Source organism: Melampsora larici-populina, assembly GCF_000204055.1.
Source record: "Melampsora larici-populina 98AG31 unplaced genomic scaffold MELLAscaffold_93, whole genome shotgun sequence".
Classification (NCBI taxonomy): domain Eukaryota; kingdom Fungi; phylum Basidiomycota; class Pucciniomycetes; order Pucciniales; family Melampsoraceae; genus Melampsora; species Melampsora laricis-populina.
The window spans coordinates 91985-118983 of record NW_006768857.1 but is presented as its reverse complement, the minus strand read 5'-3'; the positions used below and the strand labels follow the sequence as shown (position 1 = coordinate 118983).

General features: G+C 37.3%; 2 protein-coding genes across 2 annotated transcripts; both read left to right on the top strand.

The window, feature by feature from the left end:
* Window positions 1-2248: 2248 nt before the first annotated feature.
* On the top strand, window positions 2249-3067 carry MELLADRAFT_96094 (uncharacterized protein; the record flags this gene model as incomplete). The annotated part of the gene is made up of 2 exons (XM_007418477.1): window positions 2249-2832; window positions 2884-3067. The coding sequence occupies 2 exons, from the start codon at window positions 2249-2251 to the stop codon at window positions 3065-3067; spliced, it is 768 nt and encodes a 255-aa protein (XP_007418539.1).
* A 17481-nt stretch (window positions 3068-20548) lies between these two features.
* MELLADRAFT_96093 (uncharacterized protein) lies at window positions 20549-20838 on the top strand (the record flags this gene model as incomplete). The annotated part of the gene is made up of 2 exons (XM_007418476.1): window positions 20549-20631; window positions 20748-20838. 2 exons carry the CDS (start codon window positions 20549-20551, stop codon window positions 20836-20838), a joined length of 174 nt encoding a protein of 57 aa, XP_007418538.1.
* Window positions 20839-26999: the final 6161 nt, after the last annotated feature.

Sequence of the window (26999 nt, the reverse complement as noted above, 5' to 3'; positions counted from 1 at the left end):
TTTCTCGCGGCCGTATTTGCGTGCGCCAGGCGTCTCTCCGCTATTTCCCTCTAACAAACGGTCAGTCAATCACACGATCCACTGGACGGCGTCCCTGGATTGCCAAAGCTGACGACATCGCCCTTTTGGGATAACCAAAATGTCACTCCGACACTTTGACACATGATCTGATAAACACCGTTGAACTCCGAATCTAAATGTCTGAAAGCTTGCGGTCCGAAGCACCAATTCAGATCTCGCAGGCAAATCATGCATCGAGTTTCCGAGCTCCCCTTTGAAAAGTTCTGGGGATATAACGCCAGGCTCTGATGACTTCAATTAACTAGTTACTAAATATCTAAATTACACATGATCAATTGAAGAATTCAAACAATATCAAAATACTAATGTACATTAACTAATGATCAAATATTCAATTCATTACAAATAACAAACAATATCAAATGACTAATTGAAACCATTCAAATCAAATATCTCAATATCAAAACCATTAAACAACAATTGAAATATCAAAGATGTGAGAAGGGAGGAGTGTGAGAATCTACATGTGTGGGAAGTTATGTAAAAGATGGATGTGTGATTTTTTTCTCTTAGTTTCTTTTTCTATTTTCTTTTTTTACTCAATCTCAGTTTCAATTCAGTTATGTAATTGGTACAATCAGGGTGGAGGCTTAGTTTCTTTTTTTCTCTTTCACTCAATCTCTCTCAATTCAATTATTTATTTGGTGCAGCAAGGAGGATTACATATTTCATATGTACAAAGTTTATCTATGTTGGTGGGAAATGGTCTTGGCAATACCAGAACCGCTCCGCAACATATAGCGGTATCGGAGCGGTATTGGAGCGGTTTTTACACCGCTATATTGACCACTATACGTAGCGGTGGCTCCGCTCCGCCATCCCAAGGCGAGAAAACCATTAGCGGTCTGACCGCTCCGATATGGGAAGGGTCTGAGGGCACTTCAATATGCCTTTTAGCCCTTATAGCAGCGATATATAGCGGTATTGGAGCGGTAAAATACCTTCCGCTCCGATACCTTGTGATATTTTTTTAAATAAAAATATCGGTCAATTATCGGTGATCTCATAGCGGTTACTCCGCTCCGATACCAAAATGGGTTGAAATCCATAGCGTATCGGAGCGGTTCTGGTGTTGGTCTTGGCAGAGTTTGGAAGTTGTGTGTGTACATATTTGTGGCCTGTGTTTGTTCTCTCATATCTTTTTTTATGATCTCAATTTCTCTTTATTCAATTGTGTCTGGCTGTGTGTATATAAGGCAGGTGGTTGACAGGGAGGATTTGAAAGTGATCCAGAAATTTATCCAGGAAAGTTCCTATCAGTTTATAGCTCATTGGCAGTACCAACTGGCCTATACTCTTTTTTTATTTCTGTGATCACTTTTTGCCCCTTATATTAAGTTGATATAAGGAGACTTTTTCTTTGCTCTCTCCATGAGTCTAATATTCTATATTTTCACCCTCTGATTGAAAGTGTGTGGTATATCCTTTGGTCTAGATAATTCATTGAGTTCTATTATTCTATCATATGCTTAGTTTGCTTCATTGAACACTTCATCTAGAATTCTAACATATTAACCTAGGTTTTGAAAGGCTTAGAAAAGTATAAGGCTACAGCACATTGGCCAATAAGTTGTTGGACGTTTACTTTGTGGATGGTAGTTAGCTTATAGCTTTGTCAGGTTTTATCTTTCATTAGTCTAGTTCTTAGTAGAGGGTAGTCTGTCTGTTGATTTGGTTGCAAGTTGTATTCAAGGGGGTAGTCTGTGGTAGTTCCTTTAGGATTAGTCTTTTCACAGAGTTATATTTAAACTTTACTTTGCTTTGGGGAATCATAGTCTGAAGTAGTAATTGTAGTGTAGCCTTTTTTTCCCTCTGTGTTCAGTACACACCATTTTATTTACAAGTCTTATTCATTTAAGCACCTTACCATCCCTTTATCCCTTATTTAAATCTCAATAAACTCTATACTCATCTTTTACCCTTTTCTCATTTCTGTAGTACTCCTTAAAGTATTATATTCCTCTCTTTCTTCTGGTCTTTTGGCTCTTTTAAAGGCTCAGTATTAATTAGAGTAGGCTAGTTAACTCTATCCAAAGTTTATTTGCACACCTCATATACTTCTTTTGTGTGTGTGGTTGTTGTCTTTATTTCTTTGGCTCCCTACTCAGTTACAGCTTGCTAAAACTCATCTTTTCAGCAAGGGTTCCTACAGCGACGATGCTGGCCAATGGCCTTCCGATATGACATGGCCGTCAGAACTACGGTACTCACCTTGAGGAACTCAGATGGGAAACTCGCGAATCCTGGAGACCGCAATGAAGAGTTGGAGCGAGATGCTCGTTTAGACTCGGAGCAACTTGGAGACTTTGACCCATGTTTCGCCGACTGCAACCCTTATGCTGATGGTCAAATCAAATCGCACATCAATCCGATTTCTGGTGAGAGACTGCGACAGAACACCCCCTCTTTTGGACCCAGCCGAAATGACCACTCTATGAGTTCAACCTTTGGCAAACCAAATGCTAGATCCTGGGGTTTCGCAAACCAGGTGGTGTATGAGGGTCCGGGTGCGGTGAACTTTACCAACTTTGACGATCACGGGTATGGAAGTTGTTTGACTCGCGGTCGCGGTAGAGGTGGTGGTTATGGTGGAGGTCGTGATCTTTCTCCTAGGGGCCGTCGTGGACAGGATAGTTATGACAACCGCAGAGCCGAAGGCAGCGGTTCATGGAGAGAAGATCGACGCGAAGATCGCAGAAGTGATGAGCGTGTGCCTACAGGGCCTAAATTTGGAGGAAATGGGAAGGCAAAGTAAGCCCTTGGAGTAATTGTTTAGGTGTTCCTTTCTTTGAATGTGGTCAGGAAAATTCAAAAGACGTACCTGGTACGCATCGGCGTGTGTAGTCCGCCCAACGACTTGATCGGAAAACCGTACATTGTACGCAAGGCGTGTGTACCCGCCCTGAAGTTTATCTTCATGTTTCTTGATTTGTACCGGCTAAGAGTCCACATCACCATGATATACGGTGCAGTCGCAGTAATTTGACTATCTTCTAGAAACTTGTTTTTGGTTCCATTAAATGTTTTCTGCTGTGATCCGTTGGAAATAAGATGATGTGATTATTTGGCCACGTATTCTGACATAACTGCCCCCCTCTTACCCTTGAGTAGTGTGTGGACTCGTGATAGGAGACTGCCTGGAGCTGGTCCCAGACTGATTTTAGACAAATCAATTGAGAGGTCAGGTGCAGTGGGGTTGCTACCTTACTCGAATTCGGGCAGAAGGTACGACCCCAGGTGGCCGAGAGAATCAGCAGTCTGCAACCTGAACTTGGAGAAATGGAAGCTGTTGATCGATTTATACGGGATAAAAGGTGACGCAGAAGAGGTATTGGAAGGGTGTCGGAATGGTTTTCACCAGGGTATTCCGGATCACACACTCGGGAATAGACGGTGGTTTACACCTCCAAATCATGATTCAGTGTCACAGGCATCAGAGAAGATTGAGAACACTCTGGCGAAAGAAAGAAGAGCGAACAGGATCTTCGGCTCCTTCACTCACATGGAAGTTTTCGAGAAACTCGGGTTTTTCAGGTCCAGCCCAATGGGCAGCGTCATCAATGGCGATGGATCGTTTCAAATAATTAATGATCTGTCCTTCCCGCAAAATGATGAAGAAACACCATCCGTTAATAGCTTTGTAGATAAGAAGGAGTTTGAGACTAGCTGGGATGATTTCAGGGTAGTAGCACTTTTCTTCAAAACTCACTCGGGAAAGTACTTGGTGGCAATCTTCGATTGGGAGAAGGCGTATAGTCAGATCGCGATTCACCCCTCACAATGGCGGTTCCTCTTGATAATGGACCTAAGGAATAGAATGTGGCTTGACACAAGGATCCAGTTCGGAGGCGTCGCAGGGTGTGGTGTGTTTGGCAGACCTGCAGATCTATGGAGAAAAATCATAGTTGAACACTTCAAGTCGGTAGCCGCCTTTCGGTGGGTAGATCATAATCTACTCGTGAAGGAAAAGGACAGCAACATCTCTATTCAGGATATCGTCTTTTAAGTGCGGAGATGGGGGTATCCTCAAACGCAGAAAAAGTCCATGAGTTTGCAGAAGAGCAGAGATATATCGGTTTCATTTGGAATGTTGCAGATAGAACAGTTCGATTACCTGAAGACAAGTTCACCGAAAGGAGTCAACAAGTAGACAAGTTTCTAGTCCTGGGAGCCTCATTTAATTTGAAACAGGCGGAGAAATTAATTGGGAGGTCAGTTCACACTACTTACATAGTTCCTAACATGCGGTGTTATATGCCGAGTTTGCACCGCTGGGAAGCAGAATGGAAGGTGGCATCTGCAAAACAAAAGGTACCAGGAGACGTTCGAGAGGACCTGTTGGAGTGGCAGGCCACACTGAAATCCTTCAGACCTAGACGGATAATTCCTGACTCCGACCCTATTGATGTAGGGTGGGTAGGAGATGCGTCGATGTTGGGCATAGGAATCCTTATAGGAAAGAACTGGGCGGAGTTCAGATTGGTGAAAGGATGGAACGTAATAACCACTGACCGAGGTAAGCGAAATATCGCATGGGCTGAAACTGTAGCCATATGGTTGGGATTGTTAGTACTGAGTAAATTGAGAGAGGTAGGGGGAAAGTCGTTCATTGTACTTACAGACAATACCACATCACAGTCAGCGGTTGATAAACATAAGTCTGGTGATCGAGCTGTGAATGAGGAGTGGAAAATGGTGCAAAAGTTGTTGTCGGAACTTCAATGTGATATCGTAGCTGAGCGGGTGGCAACTGGGGATAACATGGCAGACTTACTCTCTAGAGGTTTAGATAATTGGGATATAGATGATCGTGTTGTGATTGTTGTGCCGGAGGATTTGCGGCTAGTAGTCAAGCAGTGTCTGTGAAATAAAATCTTCCTACTTCTTCTGTTTGAGTTGCCACAGTGCCAAAGCCATTCCCGAGCCGGAATCCTTGAGTTGCCTTTTTAAGAAGTTGAGAAAAACCGTGGATGAAAATCCGGTACTAAAGAGACATCGGTCTAACCCAGGTTCCACTTCGTCATAATCAGCGTCAATCCTAACGATAATGGAATTCCTTAAGGGCCATGATGGCATTGACTCAGTGTCAAACGACCCCGTAAAGACTTACATGATAGGTGGGAGTTGGTTGGAGGCGACCATTAGGCACTATAACGCGGGAGTTTCGAAGCTGGTCACCTTTGCGAAAGAGAAGAACATCCCTCGATCACTTTTACTCCCGATTGATTGAGAGGTTCTATACCAATTCGTCGTTTGGGCTGGGCCAAAGCCGTCAACAGAACCAATCAACCCAGATGCTCCTCCAATCAAATCTACAACGATTCGGACTTACCTCTCTGGAATCAAGGCCTGGCACCTTTTTCACGACCGCGAATATCCTCATTCGGCGACAGATCAAGTCGAGGCGATTTTAAAAGCAGCTCAGAGACTGGAACTGCGAGAAAAACCAAAAGAGAAAAAGAATCCGGTGATGATCAACCACTTATTTGGACTTTTAGAATCTTTATCGGATGGAAGCCTAGAGAACCAGGTAGCATACACGGTGGCTTTGGTTGCCTTCTGGGGAATGGCTCGCCTGGGAGAATTGTTGAAACCAGCAAAGAGTACGAATCAGGTCAGGGTGAAAGATTTAGTATGGGACGAAAAGATGGACTTCTTACAAATCAAAATCAAAGAAGCGAAGACTTCCGCGATCGGCGAAATTCAACGTATTCATTGCCAGAATCAACACTCCCTCCTCGACCCGGTGAATGCCGTGAAGAGGCTGATTGAAGCTACCAAAGCAACTGATCACTGCCAGCATTAAATCATATCCTTGAGGTGATGGGAGGATAACGTTGACGAAGGCAAGATGCCAGAGAATATTTGCGGATGTATGGGAAAGTCAAATGAGGACGTGTTTAACGGGACACTCCTTTAGGGTGGGCGGAGCGTCATTAAGATGGAATTTAGATTACCCGTTGGAAAAGATAGTGGCTGTCGGACGGTGGAAATCAAAGGCATATAAACTTTATCTTAGAGAGTATAGTGATGCGGAAGTCTTAAATACAGTGCGGTTGCTCGAAGAACTCAGATTGTCATAGTTTAAAAAGGAATACATTTACCTTAACGTGTCTTTTGGATGGAAATATCGCAGACGTGGGTATCAACAGTAAGACCTTTGCACCTTGGGGGGGATCCAACCTTGACACAGATCGCCGTAGATGGGAGTTTGCAGGCTCAGGACTACGACCTGAGTCAAGGGGAAGCGCACTCCCATCTCCAGTTCTCGGTGGTCCTACCTCCCTCTGCCCTCCCTGGGCAGCCCCCCCCCAAGAAACCCAAAGTGTTCATAGAACGGATACTTTAGGTTTGAATAGGACAAACTAAGTACTTGTAGTTTCATACATTACAACACTACAAAATTGCTATGTGAAATGAACACTAAGCGCTGTAGAACTTATAACCCAACAAGGGTTATACAGAGCTGGAAGAGGATAATCTACTAATAAAATGACTAGTAGAAGTTGTCTAAGGACTGCTCTTCTAAAACAACACAATCAGAAAGAGCTCTGTTGTATTGAGTACTGATAAGGCACCAGAGAAATATAACTTCACACGTAATTTTAACTTCAAAAGCACACTTTGTATTACCATCAACACTGCTATAGTGTTATTCCCAATTGATAACTAAAGAAATAAGCAATATCTGATTGATATTATTCCCAATAAGTCTTTATGACTATAAAACTAAAGTAAATTTCTCTTTATAACTGTAATAAAGGGCGTATTTAAGTGAACAGGTACTATTAAAATAAGTTTATGATGATAAACAAAATAATAATGGCGTAAATGATGAAGAAAAAAAGGGGAACAACAGTCCCAAAACCCTCTCAAAGTATATATAACAATGTACTAGAACTTTTACAATGGTCAACAGCCTCAAAACCAATCAAATCCGCCCAAAATTCCCTAAAACCCTATGATGACGCAATGTAATGGTTTTGTTACTAATAAATGATGTAATTTTCACAGCTAAAAGTGATCAATGACGCAATAATATGATGTACAGCACTTCTTATGATGAATACAGGTGATTTTTTCCTTGTAAACTAGCTGAAAACCAATTTTTGAGATTACGAATTTTTTCAGATGTGCTCCAATTTTTGATTACTAAAGTGCATCTTGTAGCCCACGTGTTACTGATCATTTCTGACACCTACATGACCTACTTCTGATGAGTGATGAGTAAGATATTGAGTTGTGAAGTTAAGGTTTTTAGTGTTACATATGACTTGTGACTGTAAATTCGAGATTCACACCAATTCTTTATTTGCCTTATAACTTTTTACACACACCTCCGTTACTAATGATTTAAAGTTTGTACATTATGTAATCCACTCTTCTGCGTTGAATGAGCCATCTACCAACCTATTCTGACGTCATTTGACATATGTAATTAGCTGAAAACCTCCATTTTCCACGAATTTCACCCATTTTCTTCACTTTTCACAGCTACTACTAAGCCTTTCTTGCTCATGTAATATTACATCATCATCTATAGCCTTAAAAATCCCGGAAAATCATCTTGGCAACCTTAAATTCCATCACTACCACTATTACACAACCAAACTACACGTGTACCTCTTGTTTACCAACTTTGAAAAAGTGCTTTTTTCCTAATAACTTCTGTTTCTACTTATCAACCTTGAAGATTAAAATTGTCATAGTATCATATAATGTTGTTCTTTCATATTCTAACCTCATAATACCCATAACTTTATTTTTACTAACCTAAAAACCATTTTCCAACCTTTATACCTATAATTTTGAATTTTTCTTATGTTTTTCTTTCTTTCTTTTTGTAATAAATTTGTAAGTAAACTATAATGATCTTAATATATAATGTGAAATAAAATGATGTAATGTTGACCTAATGACCAATACATAAGCCTACAAGAGCTTCAATTGATCAAAAACCTCCATTTCGAATTTTCTTTCCTGCTGAATCCTGCTAATAAACTGGTAAACTGGTAATTGTGAATTTTATAATTGATCCCATAAATTGATCACCACATCCTCCTCTTCTTCCAAACTGCCCCCAGTTTATCAATTAAACAATTCAATTAAACACTCCAAATCACTAAATTCTCGAATTTTCCTTTATTTCCAATATGGTCAACACTGTTTCACCTTCTGTAGCTTCACCTTGTGTCCAATGCCGGATGGTAAACTCCTCCTGCCACTATCAAATCAATCCTGCTTGCCAAAGATGCCATAGTCTAGGAATAATATGCTGTAAGTCCAATTTCTTTCTTCTATTTCTTTCTTCTTTTCTTTATAATAAGTTTCAATGTTTTTATTTAATTCTTTTACTAATTTTTAATGTCTTTTCTTTATTTAATTTTAATAGCCTACCCCTCAGCGCCTTCATCCAATAATTCACCTGTACCTAATTCTCCTGCCAACAATTACCCTCCACCAAACACGCCTAATACTCCTATCAGAATAAATTTCCTTAACCCTTATAATATTAATTGAAATAACACGCCTTCAGCACCTGATTCCCCTAATCCCTCTATTACTTCATCAATTGAAACCAACTTTACTACATCTGATCCATTTTTTGAAAGATTATATGAACATAACCTGGCGTGGAAAACTGATTATATAACTTATCAGAATTGGCATTCTTGGAGGATCCTGGATGATACAATCAGACAATTTAAAGAAGCAGGCTTTGAAGTTCCAAACATAATTAATAATCATTATCATTTGTTGCGTGCACATTCTATAGCTGAGTATGTTTCAAGAAGGGGTGAAGATGAGTGTTTGACTGTAGCAACTTTTATTCCATTCCTTAATCATGCTGAGCGTGCAAATGCTGCTATTTTATCCCCCTACAGTACTCCTTCTACCAATCCTCCTAATACTGAACCTCCTCTAATTAATTATGTTAATAATAGTCCTCCTGTAATTCCCGCTGTAAATTCTCCTTATACTGATTATAATTATTCTGAATATACTCCTACTATTTATGAACTTCCAAGCTGGCTTGATCCACGCCTTTTCCCTTCTTCTCCTTAATTTTTTTTTTTATATCTTTTAACTTGTACATTTTTAATCTTCTTTTAAAATTTTAATATAATTATTATACTGATAACTAGTGAAACATATCCTTATTATTTTTTTTTTTTTTTTAAATCTTATCTTATATTTTTATTCTGGTCTTTTAATTCTTTTAATCTTTTATATATATTTTTATCTTTTGAAATTAATAATATTATTAGTGGTAATTTATACTTATAATTGCGCCTCTTCCTCTTCAATGCCCACCTCCTCTTCTTCTGCTAATATTGCCACACCCCTAGGATAAAATCTTTTAACATGTTCAGCAGCATATTTTCGCGATAATTGAGTTCCATCTAACTCTTCTAGAATATAAGCACCTCCCATATGTTGTTCAACTACCTTATAAGGCCCATTCCATCTATTTTTAAATAATTTTCCCCATTGAAATTCTAAACTTTTGTTATAAGTTAATACCAAAGTTCCCTTCTCTAATGGATTTCTTAATCTATGCGCATTTTTCTTGTCCCAATATATAATTCCATCTACTCTTGCCTTCATCATCTTTTCATAAGCCTTCTTAATTAATTCTTCTCTTCCCAATAATTGTTCCATTCTTGCTTTTAATAAATCTTCTCCAGTGTAAATAATATCCCAATCAATACCTAAAAATGTCCCAGCTTCCAAATCCACGGGTAAAATTGCTAGTTGATTAAATAACATCTCATAAGGAGATAATCCAGTGGTTCTTTTCGTGGAAATCCTGTCTGCAAATAATACTTGAGGTAGAAATGTTTCCCAAGAAGTCCCAGTCTCATCACTTAATTTTACCAAAGCTCCTTTAATATCCTTATGACCTCTTTCAACCATTCCTTCTGACTGTGGCCAATATGCCGTGGATTCCCCTAACTTTGATCCTGACATAGCAATTGCATCTCTAAATACCCCTTTAAATTCAGAACCTCCATCCACAGTAAAACATTTAACAGAACCATATCTCATTAACCATTCTTTAGTAATAAATTTGGCCACTGCAGGTGCTGTTAACTTCTTTAAAGGTGCAGCTTCTACCCATCCAGTTAAATCATCTCTAGCTATTATAGCATAATTATAATTACCCGCCTTAATATGAATTGCATCCAAGCTCACTCTTCCAAATAAAGTACTTTCACCAGTTGCCCTTCCCATTTCTTTTTCTTTCTTTGAACTTTTCTTCTGACATATTTCACACGTCAATACCCAATCTCTAACAAATTCCTTCATTTCAGGCCACCAGAATCTTACCAAACATCTTTTATAAGTCTCCTCAATTCCTCTATGTCCTAATTCCTCATGTAATTTCTCTAAAATAAACCTTTGTCCTTCTAAATTTGAAACAACCAATCTTCCATAAGGTACTCCTCTTTTCTTCAATCTTTCATTTTCCACGTAATAAGAAGGAGCTCCATTCTTAAGCCTTTGAAACTCATCATCCAAGCATCCTTCAGGTCTTTTTAAAGTTGTTAAATACTCTTGTAAATACTTCCAAACACCTTCTTGCGCCCAAATTGTTCCACTCTCTTCCTCCTCTTTTTCTGATGTTAAATCCTCATTCTGCAATTTAAAACTTTCATATACTTTAATATCTTTATCCTCCTCATTAAAACTCTCAGCTGAATCTGAATCACTTCCACGCATTCTTCTTGATAATCCATCTGGCATTCCAAAGCTTTTAGCATGTTTATGAACTAAATCAAATGAAAATAATTGAATGAAAGCTACCCATCTTGTCATAGCAGCATTAGGTAAACTTGGCGTGTTAATCATCTGAATTAAAGCCTTTGCATCCACTTGTAATTCAAAATGTTGACCCCATAACTTTGTTCTGAACTTTTTAAGAATCTTTGCCACGCCACATAGCTCTAATTTGGGTTGAGAATACCTTGATTCCACCTCAGTAAATACTTCTGATTCATAGAATACTGGCCTGACTTCCCCATTTCCATCCGCTTGCATTAATACTCCTCCAGCTGCTATATGACTTGAATCCACGGCTAGAATAATTGGACTTGCTTCTTCATTATAATCCAAAGCTGATAATATTATATCTTCCCCAACAATCTTCTTCAATAAATTAAAAGCATCCTCACACTCTTGACTCCATATAAACTCCACTTTTAATCTTGTAAGCCTTCTTAAAGGTGCTGCCAAATGACCAAAATTAGGAATAAACATTCTTACATATATACACGTGCCCAAAAATCCTAATACTTGAGTTTTATTTGTTGGAGTTGGCCAACTTTGAATCTTATTCTTCTTTTTAATTGATATACTCCTTCCTTTCTTGCTTACAATATGTCCAACAATTTCCAAAGCAGGTACACACACAGCAAACTTCTTTCCAGACACAGTAAGTCCTGCTTCTTCAATCCTGAACAACATTCTTTCTAAAACCACGGCATATTCCCAAATAAATTTTCTTATACCATTATTTTCTTTTAATACTTCATTATTATAATCTGATTCAGGTCCTTTAATACCACCATCATCAATAAAAATTCCCACGTGTTGAGGAATTTCATCTTGCAATATCCACATCATCTGAGCTTGATATACAGCTACTGAATTAGTTGCTCCTTGAGGTAATCTAGTTAATTGTAATCTTCCCAAAGGGGTTTCAAAAGTTGTTAAAGGACGTGAAAATGCTGCTAATTCCCTTTCATCATAACCTCCCATTATATCACCAAGTCCATAACAAGCTCTTCCAGCAAAGGATTCCACGAAATCTTCAGGAGCAGGTGGTACCCCAGAGTCCTTAATTGTTACTCTATTTAATACTTGTAAATCATGTACTACCCTTAATTTTCCATCACCTTTAAGTACACAGAATACAGGACTAGTATAACTTGATGTGGATTGTTCATAAAGACCTGTTCTTATTCTTTGTCTAACTAATTCAATGAAATCATTCCTTATTGCTACAGGTATAGGAATAGGTCTAATTTGCCAAGGCTCATGTTCCACCACGGGTATTGCATAAGGTTGTCCATATGAATGCTTCAATAATCCTCTTTCTTCTTCACAATAAGCTATTGCTGCTTCCCTTAATACCAATATTAATAAGAATAATTTCCATTCCTCCTCACTTAACCATTCTGCAGGACCAAAGTTGCATTGCTTAAGCCTTTCCACCGTGGCTTTCTCAGTTTCTTTGAAGACTGGAGGATTTTTAATTAAAGGAGTAATATAAGGATCCCTTGATAAAGGTGGTCTTTGTAAAGGAAGATTTAAATACTGTGGCATTGGCGCATTTACAGGTTTAACCTTCTTATCTACAGTCTTATATTTGGTACTATAACTCCTTAAATCCTTGAGTTCACGCCCTCTCCCAAATGTTTCTTGATCTTCCAAGCACATAATTAAGCTTAATTCATTTATTAAATCATAATCCACACTTTCCTTCTCAAATTGCAACCCAAATACTTCTTCTTCATCATCTTCATCTTCAACTATATCATAATCAATTCCTAAACATAAATCACGTGCTGCATAACCTTGCCTTTCTTCAATTTCTACATTTAATTCCCTTTCCCAATTTCCTTTATCAGGTTCACATAACCTCACCTTCATCCATACTCCTCTATTATCTTTTAATGTCATCATTTCCCCTAAATCTTTCTTGAAATCCAATTGAACAGCATAATCAAATAAGAAAGATCTTCCCAATATTATTGGAGTTTGACTCTCCTCAGTTACGTAGAATTGAACCAAGCCTTCAATATTTCTACCAATTCTAACTTTCACTTTCTCAGCAATCCCACATAAAACAGTCTTCTGTCCGCCAATTCCTCTTACTGCTCCTTTAATATTAACCATAGTTTGAACAGGTAACAATTGCATAAACTTCTGAGGAATTATACTAATTTGAGATCCTGAATCAACCAATGCTTTCAATTTAATTTTACCAATTGTAATAGTAACATATCCCAAAGGCGTGGAATATAAAGGAGACTGAGGTAAATTAACTTCCAGAGATGAATTACTTTCAGAATCAAATTCAAAGTCAGATAAAACTGTACTATTAACTGCTGAAGCCATTGTTTCTTGATTCATATTTAATCTTCTCTTTGAAACCCACTTCTTAACTTCTTCAGATACCACAGGAGAAATGGCGCATAATTCCTTAACTTGAATATCAATAACACTCTTCATTAATTTCTGAACCACGTCTGTTACAACTCTTGGATTGTCTGCAAAGACTGGCCTTTCCAATTTATTCTTCTGTTCCCCGTGTCCTGGCATTATATAAGAAGGTCTAATTGTTTTATTTGAACCTTCCTTAATGTTTCTATTATCATCATCAGCATGAATTCTTCTTAAGCTTTCCTCCATTTCATTTATACCAGCTTCTTCAATATTATTTTCTATATCTAAATCCATACCATCATCAATATCCTCAGCTTCTTCATTAATAGTAACCTTCTTCTTCTTCTTAGGTTCAGCTTGAGTTACAGTCTTTCCACTACGTCTATTTGCTGTAATATCATATATTTTAGTTCCACCTCCTCCCAATAATTCATTCCCATTACTTCTTAATATTTCAGGCATCCTCCAATTCCCTTCAAGAATACCACAACTTGTTTTAAGCTCTTGAATTTTATCTTTCCTGTCATTTTTAGTAATAATAGCTGTAGGAGTTACAGGTGGTACTACAGGTGTATTAACATGTACAGCAGGAGTTGTTACACGCTGTTGTTGTATATTTTGACGTGTAGCATCATTGGCTTGCTGTTCAGAATATCTAATAACTTGCTGCCTGATTCCATCTTCTCCTTGCTTAAACATCCTTACATTTCCTGAAGGTAAGAAGAAACCATCCATCCTATCTTGCAATAATCCAGCTTGCTTATCTTGAATTACCCATCTACATCTTCCTACAGTATGTCCTTCAGTATTACAATACACGCAAAAGACAGTACTTCCTTGATTTCCATTTGGAGGTGGTGGAGGTTGATAAGTATTTTGATTATTTGTATTTGGATTTTGAGGATTATAAGGTCTATTAACATTATTATTATTATAAGGCCTGCTGTAATTGGGCTGTTGTCCTTTATAATTCTGAGCTGGAAAATTACGCGGCTGATTATTAAAATTGTTATTATTATTATAAGGTTGATTAACTCTTTGATAATTTGACGGATTTTGTTGATGTTGAGCTCTAAAAGGTTCAGCTTGTTGATGGATTTGAGTTTGTAAAGAATTTGAAACAGGAAGATAAGGATGCAATGCATTTACAGGTGGTAATAATAATGGAGCCTGCACGTGATTTATATGTAAATTTCCCAAGTCACTACATAAAACCTCCATTTGCTGCGTGGCTTTTGCTTGCATTCCTCCTATTTTAGCAACTTTATTACTAGTATCCTTTTGAATTACTTCACTTCTAACACCAGCAATTTCATTCTTAATTGCAAACTTCTCTTCTCCAATATCCTCAAAGATTAATAAAGCTTCTTCTTCAATATAATGATCCACAACCTTCTTTAATTTATTTAAATTAGGTAACCTATATCTTCCACTATCCACCTTCTTCATTAACTTCTTTCTAATCATTCTTTTCTTGAATTTCTTTTGAAGTTCATCAGAGAAAGCATCATAGAAATGGCGTGCAACTTCTTCATCATTTGAATCAATATAATCATGTCTTGTTAAATATTGATGAATTTTGTCAAAATTAATTCTAAATGTTTGATATTCAGCTTTATTTGTAACACCACCAGTCATAGCAGTTCTTTCTGACAAAGTTCTTAAATGATCAATTGAATATCTTGGTTGCTCCGTGGTAGTTTGATACCTTTCAATTAATTGTTCCTTAACTTTCTTCCAACTCCATTCACCAGTACCCCAACCATCCATTTCACGTATTTCCTCCTTCAATTCTTCTCCAACAACAAAGCTAGTAACTTGTCTAACCATATCAAGTTCTGAGGCGCCATTTGCTTCAGCTTGACTATGATAATTAATGATAAACTTCTTAACATTCCTTCCAACTTCAAATCTAATACTTGAATCAGTATTATCAATTCTACGTGGTTTAATATGACTTCTAGCCTCCTCATTCCTTTCTTCACTACTAACATCTCCATTACTAGTTGAATCATCATCTGAAGAACTTGAAGAACTTGAATAATCTCCTCCATCATCTTCTTTAATAATTTTCTTAATAACCTTCTTGCCTTTACTCTTTTTCACGACTTTTACCACTTCTTTTTCCTTCTCCTTCTTCTCTCTTTCTTCCTTAATTCTATTATTAGTAATAATGTCTGCCACTTCTTTTTCTCTTTGTAAATAATATTGTTGTTGATTATAGAATTGTTGTTGCCAATCCACGTCTTCCTCATGATCAGAGGGTAATAATGGTTCCTGTTCCCTGAATCCAGTAAAGGCTGAAGGTGGAATTGGATCCTCAGAAGCAGGTGGTTCTTCACGTTGTTTTCCATGAATAGTTGATCCAGAGGAAGGTCCTGGAGGTGGTGGTGGTGGTAATATGTTAATAGAAGTAGAAACATCTGGAACATAAACTCTGCTTCCAGAAATTTGTGGAGTTCTTTTATAATGAGATGTTGGTGGTAATTCTAATTCCTCATCTCCATCATCCGCCACATCTTGATTATGCATTTGAATAACTGAAGACATAGCTTCTTTATATAATAAATTCTTTAAATAAGAACTAATTTTGATATATTTTTAAATGAGAATGAAAGATAATGTTTATGATTGATTTGAATAATTTTAATTTTAAAGATCTTCTGTTGATAACCACGTGAATAATTTTTATTGAATCTTGATGTAATATAATATAATTTGCTTGTTGATAATGATTAAAAGAGAAATTGATTTAATTATAAGTTGATTTTAATTTGTCAAGCCCGGGCAGAGTCACCAATATGTAGAACTTATAACCCAACAAGGGTTATACAGAGCTGGAAGAGGATAATCTACTAATAAAATGACTAGTAGAAGTTGTCTAAGGACTGCTCTTCTAAAACAACACAATCAGAAAGAGCTCTGTTGTATTGAGTACTGATAAGGCACCAGAGAAATATAACTTCACACGTAATTTTAACTTCAAAAGCACACTTTGTATTACTATCAACACTGCTATAGTGTTATTCCCAATTGATAACTGAAAAAAAATAAGCAATATCTGATTGATATTATTCCCAATAAGTCTTTATGACTATAAAACTAAAGTAAATTTCTCTTTATAACTGTAATAAAGGGCGTATTTAAGTGAACAGATACTATTAAAATAAGTTTATGATGATAAACAAAATAATAATGGCGTAAATGATAAAGAAAAAAAGGGGAACAACAGTCCCAAAACCCTCTCAAAGTATATATAACAATGTACTAGAACTTTTACAATGGTCAACAGCCTCAAAACCAATCAAATCCGCCCAAAATTCCCTAAAAACCCTATGATGACGCAATGTAATGGTTTTGTTACTAATAAATGATGTAATTTTCACAGCTAAAAGTGATCAATGACGCAATAATATGATGTACAGCACTTCTTATGATGAATACAGGTGATTTTTTCCTTGTAAACTAGCTGAAAACCAATTTTTGAGATTACGAATTTTTTCAGATGTGCTCCAATTTTTGATTACTAAAGTGCATCTTGTAGCCCACGTGTTACTGATCATTTCTGACACCTACATGACCTACTTCTGATGAGTGATGCATAAGATATTGAGTTGTGAAGTTAAGGTTTTTAGTGTTACATGTGACTTGTGACTGTAAATTCGAGATTCACACCAATTCTTTATTTGCCTTATAACTTTTTACACACACCTCCGTTACTAATGATTTAAAGTTTGTACATTATGTAATCCACTCTTCTGCGTTGAATGAGCCATCTACCAACCTATTCTGACGTCATTTGACATATGTAATTAGCTGAAAACCTCCATTTTCCACGAATTTCACCCATTTTCTTCACTTTTCACAGCTACTACTATCTTTTTCTTGCTCATGTAATATGACATCATCATCTATAGCCTTAAAAATCCCGGAAAATCCTCTTGGCAACCTTAAATTCCATCACTACCACTATTACACAACCAAACTACACGTGTACCTCTTGTTTACCAACTTCGAAAAAGTGCTTTTTTCCTAATAACTTCTGTTTCTACTTATCAACCTTGAAGATTAAAATTGTCATAGTATCATATAATGTTGTTCTTTCATATTCTAACCTCATAATACCCATAACTTTATTTTTACTAACCTAAAAACCATTTTCCAACCTTTATACCTATAATTTCGAATTTTTCTTATGTTTTTCTTTCTTTATTTTCGTAATAAATTTGTAAGTAAACTATAATGATCTTAATATATAATGTGAAATAAAATGATGTAATGTTGACCTAATGACCAATACATAAGCCTACAAGAGCTTCAATTGATCAAAAACCTCCATTTCGAATTTTCTTTCCTGCTGAATCCTGCTAATAAACTGGTAAACTGGTAATTGTGAATTTTTTAATTGATCCCATAAATTGATCACCACAACGCACATGCACCCATCAGCAAGCGTACCCCTGGGCTCGCCAGGCCAACTCAATCTGGCTGTTGGTCAGCGTTACCAGCTATTTCATTGGAAGGCTTATTGGCAATCACCATCAAGCAGGGTGGGTATTCTCACATTGATTTTGAAGCTTTTTTGGAAAACAACTTGGTGAGCTGCACCCATCATTTAATCGTGTGGCATGTTGATTTGATTGCTAATGTCATTTGTATTTTACGTAGTTACCAGCCATGAATCCATGGCCAGCTTGGAACTCTGTGCTTGTTTTAGATAATTCCCCGATTCATCATGGTGGCTTGGTAGCTGAATTATGTGAAGCTCATGGGGTAAGGTTAATTTATTTACCCGCGTATAGCCCGGACCTCAATCAAATTGAGAAGGGTTTCTCCCCGGTGAAAGCAAACCTCCAAAGGACCCAGGGACTTCAAGGGGCCATTGACTCTGATGGTGAGCAGGCGGTTGTATGGGTTTCCATGATGGAAGTTTTCACAGAACGTTTGTGCGACAATATTTTCAAAGGTAGTGGCTATATGTAGACCAGTTGTAATCAAGATATTGTACCATATGCTTTATTTTGTTTCCTGTCATCTCGCCACAGTGGTTGTTGAAATAAAATCATCCAAGAGTTCAAAATCAAAAGGATGCTATTGCAGAGTCAGCTTGCTGTGTTGTCTGCTTGGTTTTCAAGGAGACCATCATTAGAACCAAAGCCATGGCTCATCAAGTGCCATATTGGATTAGCGATCAAATCTACATGAGGTTTAGAGCGCGTTCACTTAGCCCGCTTTTCTAGAAATCAGTTTCTAAGGCACCACTTTCGTACACGTACGAAAGTCTTTTTATAGTAAAATGCCATAATTTCACTTTTCAGATGAAGGACATCAAAATTCATCTTAGAAGTGTTCACTTTGTTAACTTTTTAACAACAACGCATTCTAAGATCAAATTGGTGATGGTACAAACAACCACCACCAATCATGTCTGATTCATCCGGCTCAAACGCCTCAAGGTCATCAACCTCATTGAGAAAAAGCAATCTTCTCAAGATTGTGATTCAAGCCGGAAAACAATTCCTAGATACTTTGAATACCATTCCAAAGATTCCATGTTGAACGTCCAAGCTCCGGGGAAATCATTATACCAAAGAAATTTTAGAAGGAAGTGACGTACGCTTTTGAGAGCTGTGTAGAATGGACAAACTTGCCTTCAAGGGCTTGATCAAAGCCCTTGAAGGCAAGCTCACTGTCCAGCGCAAGAGAAGTGTGACTGTGGAAGAGCGTGTTATGATTTTTTTATTCATTGTCGGCAACTCGGGTTCTAATCGACTGGCTGGTGAACGATTCCAGCGCTCTGGTGCCACCATCAGCCGCTATTTCAACGAGGTTCTCAATGCGATCACCTCGCTTCAATCTATCTACATTGTCCAACCTATTGCAAATGGCCTATGTCCAAAAGAGATACGGACAAATCCAAGAATGACTCCTTACTTCGACAATTGTGTGGGTGCAATTGATGGCACCCACATCCCTTGTATTGTACCTGCGGATCGCAAACCAGCACATCGAAACCGAAAAGGGGACATCAGCCAAAATGTATTAGCAGCTTGTTCTTTCAACATTCTATTTACCTTTGTGTATGCCGGATTAGAAGGCTCTTACGCAGATGCTCGAGTACTTCATCAAGCACTTGAAGAGGGTCGATTCGTGGTTCCAACAGGTACGTGATCAACATATATCATTATGCAAATGTTTCACTGATTTGTCTACGCCTTTCAGACCACTTCTATGTTGCGGATGCTGGATATGCAAATGTGCCAGGATTCCTGACACCTTATCGCTCGGTTCGATATCACCTCAAGGAATGGAAGCACTCCGGCCTGGCACCACAAACGGCGAAGGAACTGTATAATCACCGACACTCATCACTTCGAATCATAATTGAACGAATCTTTGGCGTCAACAAGATGTGATTCCCAATCTTAGCTTGTATGCCGGCCTTTCCTTACAAAACCCAAGTAAGGATTGTGATTGCTTGCTGTGTCTTACATAATATAATTCGACTTGAATCTGGCAAAGACGACTTTTACAAAGAGTATGCATTGAAGGAGAGATTAGAAGCCAGGTTAGCCCGTGATGATGACGACCCTGAGTGGGTCGCACCCACGCCTGCTCAGCGTACTCAAGCAAATGACATGCGTGATCATATTGCTGAACAGATGTTTCATGATTATACGCATGCTGCCGCTGCTCGCCGACATGTTTGATGGTATCAATTTATACAAGTACTTTAATAATTTTTATGTTTTAAAAAATTTATTTTCATTCACATCGCACCTCTGTGTATCACAGTCTCATTGTTTAATATATATATCTATTTAACCAGCCAATTAAACACACATAAAGCCCTCTTTTAAAAAGTCACTGTTGCTTTTTGATGAGTGAATTTTGCTTTCCAACAACTCTTGCTTTTTGAAATGCAACTCTAGCTCTTTGAAAACCAACTCGTGCTTTTTGAAAACCAACTTGTGCTTTTTGAAAACCAACTCGTGCTTTCTAAAAAGCAACTCTGGCTTTTTGAAAAGCAACTCTGGCTTTTTGAAAAGCAACTCTTGCTTTTGAAAAGCCAATTTTGCTTTCAATCAGCTCCTGCTTTTTGTTGATGCCATATAAATACTGGGGTTGCAAACCATTTTGCCACCTACCTAACCATCTCAACATAACTCCCAGCTTAATTTTTTAAATCACCTCAATTGCCGTTTGTTGGAAGGCAGTGTGCCAAATCAATAAACCAATTGTCCGTTCTTTTTCATTCATATCAATCACTGTTTGTTTGAAGGCAGTGTGCCAAATGAATAAACCGATTGTCCATACCTCATTGTTTTATCAATTGCCGTTTGTTGGAAGGCAGTGTGCCAAATCAATAAACCAATTGTTCATCCTTTTTTAATCACATCGATCGCTGTCGAATTTTAATCTCAAAATCGTTTTATCATACTGATACTTCAAACTAAATCATTCAATCATCAATCAACAAAACAATATTTAAGCGATCAAGTTTTAAATCAGTGCATTGCAAACTTAAAAACACAAAGTTATTATGTATTTAACTGCTACAGCTTATTGAAATTGCAAACTTAACCAATTTTGAAATGAAAACTGATTAGAAAACAAAACAACAAAAAAGAATGAAATTATAAGAATAAGACCTTTTAAGATATATTGATCATACAATCAAAAATAAAGATAATAATATAAATCAGTAATAAAGATCATAATTTAATTTTCAAACCTCCTATTGATACTCTGCTAAGACTCCAGCTTCTTCCTTCAACCAGTTCCACCTATGATCCTCATGCATGTGGAAGAAGAATGACGCTACATCATCATCTTTTAATTTACTTGCTACTGTGTAAATGTGCTCTGGTTTGAGTTCAATGTTACATCCAGCGTTGAAGATACTCATTGCTTCTTGACGTTTCGGATGTTGTTCTAACTTCAACCTTGCAATCTTGATCCGATCACTTTCAGCTTGTTCTTCCAGATCCACCGCACGATTGATTGATTGAGAGACTAGCTTTGGTCCAGTGGTGCGAGATCATTTTCCTGATGAAGTGGACGCATCTCTGTCAATCGGTCCTCTTTTGCTGCGTACAAACTTCATCTCAGGAGTTTCTTCTTCTTCTTCTGCAAGTTGTCGCTTAGCAATTTTCAGATGCCTCGCAAATGGATTCTTCTGTATTTGATATCGATAAAACCAGTTAGTACAAATCTTTAGATGACTACTTTCTTTTATTGATGATCACTGACTTTATTATTGGTTTTTCCAGCTGCTTTACCTTTTGTCGCTTTTGAAGGACAATCCAACTCACTAACACTCCCATCACCATCATCATCGTCCTTGATGTCCTCCTCACTGTGATCAGTAGCCACTCTTCGGATCGATTCAGATTCAGATGGAAACGAATCTGTGAAGAATACAAGATGTTGAATGAACTGGTCAATTGAGTCGGATCTACAATGATCAAATGGTTAAATTAACTTACCATTTGCTGCTTCCTCATCTACATCATCAGTTCCCGGTGAAGCCGATTGTCGTCTCTTGCTTTGCGTCCCAAAGCCTTCAGCACCATTCGCTCGGAGGTGTTTTGCAGGCATAATCGTGCCAACAGCTTTATAAGCTGGGAAACCATGATTTTTGATAGGGATAGCATGTTTGTTTCCATCCTATAAGCAAACAAAGATAGAAAAAAGAATTCACCAAACAATGATATGAAGATCACAACGATCTTACTTACTGCCTTGATCCATTTGTCCCACCACTCTTTGTCTGCAGTCACTATTCCCGTTGTTGTATCACAACCAGGAGCTCCAGACGAGTCCATGATCTTATCGAAGGCTCGGTAAGTTATCTTGAGCTAGATATTGAGGTTTCAGTAAGGTCAGTTAAATGTAATCCAATACAAAATAAGGAAGAGAATTCATTGATTACCTTCTGGATATGATTTTTTAACCGAGTTAATCCTTCCTTTGTTTTCCATCGTTTGTTGTAGGATTCAAGGACTAGTTTCCATGCTGCCGTTTTCAGTCCTCCATCATTACCATTTCCAAGCTCGATTTGATGGCGATACTCATCAATCAGCCAAACGGTGCACTTGTGCACCCAATTGCCACCACTAACTACAATCCCATGGTCATCATTATCATCATCATCTTGACCTTCATCTTCAGCTTGATCATTACTTGATTTCTCATTCTTATCAATTAATTTCTTATTATTTGATTTCTTGATGTTTGATTTCTTATCGGTTGATTTGTTTTTTTCTTTGGTTTTGATCGATTTGGTTTCGGAAGCTGATTTTTTTTTCTTGTTTGATTTTAATTAGTGGTACACAAACATTACAACCCATTCGAAAAACCCATTTAGGAAAAAATATAAAAATCCATTCAAAAGAATATTTTTTTGAACAGAAAATTCCAGAGGGACCCAATTTATTTTTCTGTTCAAAAAAATAATTTTTTAAATGGGTTTTTCAATTTTTTCTCAAATGGGTTTTTCAAATGGGTTGTAATGTTTGTGTACCACTATTTGGTCGGAGCAATTTGAGTCGAAGTTTCATCTTCGTTGTTGCTGTTGCTGTTTGATTCATTTTTGGACATTTTTGAGGTGAAAGAGGGATGAAGAAATGGAATGGTCCGATGAGAAAGGAAGGGTCAAGTAGAAGAGAGGATGATCGGGTCTGATATGGCTTTGGAGTTTTGGATGGGGTTTGGTGGGTTTTGTACGTTGGACACGAACTTGTCGAAAATGGTCAAGAGGACAGAAAGAGCAAAAATCAAGTAAAATTCGCTATTATCGAATTGTAGAAATCAGCTTAAAAAGCTATTTTTATAAGCATTCTGTACATTACAGAATGCTTGTAAATAACAAATCAAACACTTTTTACAGAAAGCGATTTCTGTTATGTGTAAAAAGCGATTTCGAGTCAGAAATTGCTTAAGTGAACGCGCTCTTAGTTTTTGAAGGACCATCCAAAAATTTGGGGGTTTATGACCCTAAGACTCTCAAAGACAGAAACACCAGTTCTCAACTTGGTGAACTGGTGTTTCCGAATTGTGCATCACTGAACACCAGGGATACTTGGTGTTCAGCGTCGACGATACACATTGGGCGAGCTCTTTGGGAATAGGTAGCGCAGCAACTTTGAAACACCAACACGGGTGAAAAGTTATTTGTGGGATACAAAGTTAAACCTGGGATTTTTTTCCCAGTTTCCCAGTTTTTGTTTTTGGCTGTGTTTGGAACTTTCCCATGTTCTCCCAGTTTCCCAGCTTGCGTTTTTGGTGGTATTTTGAAAACCGGGAAACTGGGAAAAAACTCCCAGTTTTAATTTTGTATCCCATAATTGTTGATTCACAAACAATAACCTAGTAATCATTCCAAATAAGGCCATTTAGACCATTCACAAACTGAGTGACCATCTAGGTAACAAAATGAAATAGTAAAAGAAGGTATTGAAAAAGGGAATTTAGCATGTATAAACAAAAATACAAGCGATTCACCAAAAGAAACAATTTAAAAGAACTTTTTTTGGTAGTGGTTAATCAAGAGGTGGGGACATTTGAACAAACATCAATTGACGGAAGTGGAAGTTGATTTTGAGAATCCGCTTTGGCTGCTGCCTTGATGAGGCGGTTAGCTAACTTGAAGGGCATCCATGCTCTGTTAACACACTTGCGGTCATCTGGACACTGGGGACCAGATCAGTCCAAGACGCTACCTGAGCCTTGCGGAGTATTGCTTGAGTGGAAACATTGTTGCGGGGAATGTCACATTCAAATAGGAAGTTGTCCTGTAACCACAAATTCCACATCGGAGTCTGAAACAAGTGACTCTGACTTGGGAACCTCCTTGTCAGTCAGCAGTGAGATCAATTTGCTGGAAGTAATGCCAGCATCTGAACAAACATTGAAAGATAATCAGATTGGTGATCATTTCTGCTACACGCAAATTTGGAATTGCATAGACTCACAAGGTTCCTTCTTGACTTTCTTGTGGGAAGTCAACTTGCTGGAAGAGGAGGTAATCTTCAAATTGTGTTTGGAACCGGAAGGACTGATTGGTTCAACCTTGATCTTCATTTCAACAGGAGGGGTGTTTGCAAAGAGATTCCTTTGGTTCAAGGTAGTTTGTTTGGCTCTGCAAGTATGTTAGGACCCAAAAGATGGTGAACTATGCCTGGATAGGGTGAAGTCAGAGGAAACTCTGATGGAAGCTCATAGCGGTTCTGACGTGCAAATTGATCATAGAATCTGGGTATAGGGGCAAAAGACTAATCAAACCATCTAGTAGCTGGTTCCTGCCGAAGTTTCCCTCAGGATAGCAAAGACTTTTAAATTAGTTTTATGAGGTAAAGTGAATGATTAGAGGGCTTGGGAATGTAATGTTCTTAACCTATTCTCAAGAAGGCCAGTTGACTACAAGGTGATAACCACCAACTTTGTATATCTGGACACATTCAGAGAGGTCCCCAGTGACAAAGGAAATCCATTTCAAAGATTGAAATTGCCAGAGACACTTTGCCGTTAGTATTCTTTTAAAGATATTGACAAGTAGGCAGGCGTAAAGTTTGCGTAGAAGCTTTGACAGTGATGTTGAGTGGAGCAGCCTTTAGTGCAGATCTTGGTGGAAGTAGAAAATATTCAAGTGGGATCCTTGAAGACTGAAGTGGGGAAGGGTTCCATGGTAACAGCAGTTGGACATGGGTTAGTTGGTCCTAAGAGATAGGGAACCTCTGTTTTAAAGAAGGCTCTTGTTGCGTGTGAGAGTTAAATTTGAAATTCAACCCTTATAAATTAAATCAATCACACTACCCTTCATTAACAAAACAAAAACACTTCACTACACTATGATTAAAATAGTAACACTACACTACACTATTCTTAAAACAAAAACACTACACAACACTCAAAAATGAAATTCATTACACTACACTAATAAAACAAATCAAACGCACTACAAACTTGAAATTCACTACACTACACTAATATAATAAATCAAACATACTACAAACTTGAAATTCACTACACTACACTATTAAAACAAAAATAACAGTTAAATGTTTTCCAGACGGAAAGCGGTAAAACAATCCTCCCAAGGACGTTACAATCAGATTCCGTCCAAGTCCGCCTCCAGTGTAGAACTTAAAGCTCAACAAGAGCTTTACAGAGCTTAAAGAGGGATAATCTACTAATATAACTAACTAGTAGAAGTTGCCTAAGACTGCCTCTTTGAAAGAATCAACATGGGGTTTTGCTGAGTTCTTTGGGATAAGGCACCAGAGAAGTTGTTTTCAATACTTAGTTCAAGTATTATTCCCGTGAGTTTTTAGAAATAAAGAAATCTCAACACTGCTATAGTGTTATTCCAATCTGAGCACAACAAAACAAACTTTTAATTACTAGCAAAGCAACAATCAATTAGATTGTTATTCCAAAGAAGACTTGTAGTCTTATCACACGTAAAGAAATCTCTCCTTTGATATAAAGGGGCAATTTAGTGAACTCAGTACTGATAAAGTAATTTAATAATGATTAAAAACACTCTAACAAAAGTATAAGATGAGTAAAAAGGGGAACAAAGGCACTTAAATTCCCTAACAATAGTATATAACACTTTAACAATCCTCAATAATGGTCAACAGCCTCCAAAAACCTTCAAAAACCGTCAAAAATCAACAAAAATCCTCCAATGTAACCATATGATGTCATGAATATTATTATTTGTAATGATCCAAGGTGTGAATTTGATCCATTGATGTAAAAAAATGATGAACAGATCTTCTTATGATGAATACAGGTGATTTTTTCCTAATATTCATAGCTGAAATCCATTTTTGGATTTACATTTTTTTTTGTAAAGTTGTTCAATTTTGGATTACTATAGTTCATTTGATAGCCCTTGTGATACTGATCATTTATCACCCCCATATGACCTATTTCTAATGTGTTATAAATAAGTTATTGAGCTGTAGAGATTGAGAAAATAAGCTACTGTCATGTAAATGTTATATGTAACCACCAAATTCAAAATTCACTCCATTTTCTTTGTTTCCTTATAAATTTTTCACTAATCCTCCGTTACTAATGATTTAAAGGTTTTACATTATGAAACCAATGATTCTGCGTTGAATGAACTATCACACACCCAATTCTGACCAGTTTTGACCTATGACGTAATTAACTGAAAACCTCCATTTTTGATGAAATTTGACCATTTTCACATCTAATAATGATTTCTCTTCTATCAAAAGATCATCTCACATCATTCCAATCAACCATACAACTCTAAAGTCCTTCTGAAAAACTCTTGTCACAATCATCCCTTCAATGACATCACTACACAGGAATTAATACCATAGTACCCTTTTTTCAAAATACCCCTTTTCTTGAATAATTCCACACCTCACTTATCAATCCTTGTGATCAAAGTTGCTGATGACTAATGTTATACTTCTCTTTAATAATAAAACCTTCCTGAACCAATAAATCTCATAACAATAACCTAAAAACCCTTTCCCAACTTTCCATACCCATATTCTCAAAATTTCCTTCAACTTTGCTAATGTGATCCTTCTTCTTTCATTCTTTTCATAACAGTTTCCATCCTTTAAGACCCAAACTAAATGTTCTTCTTCTTCCAATTCCTTATTACTAATTCTTTTAATTTAATTTTTACTCTTATACTATTTTTATTGATCTTTTCAAATTTTTCTTTTCTCTTAAATGTTCTTATCAAATGA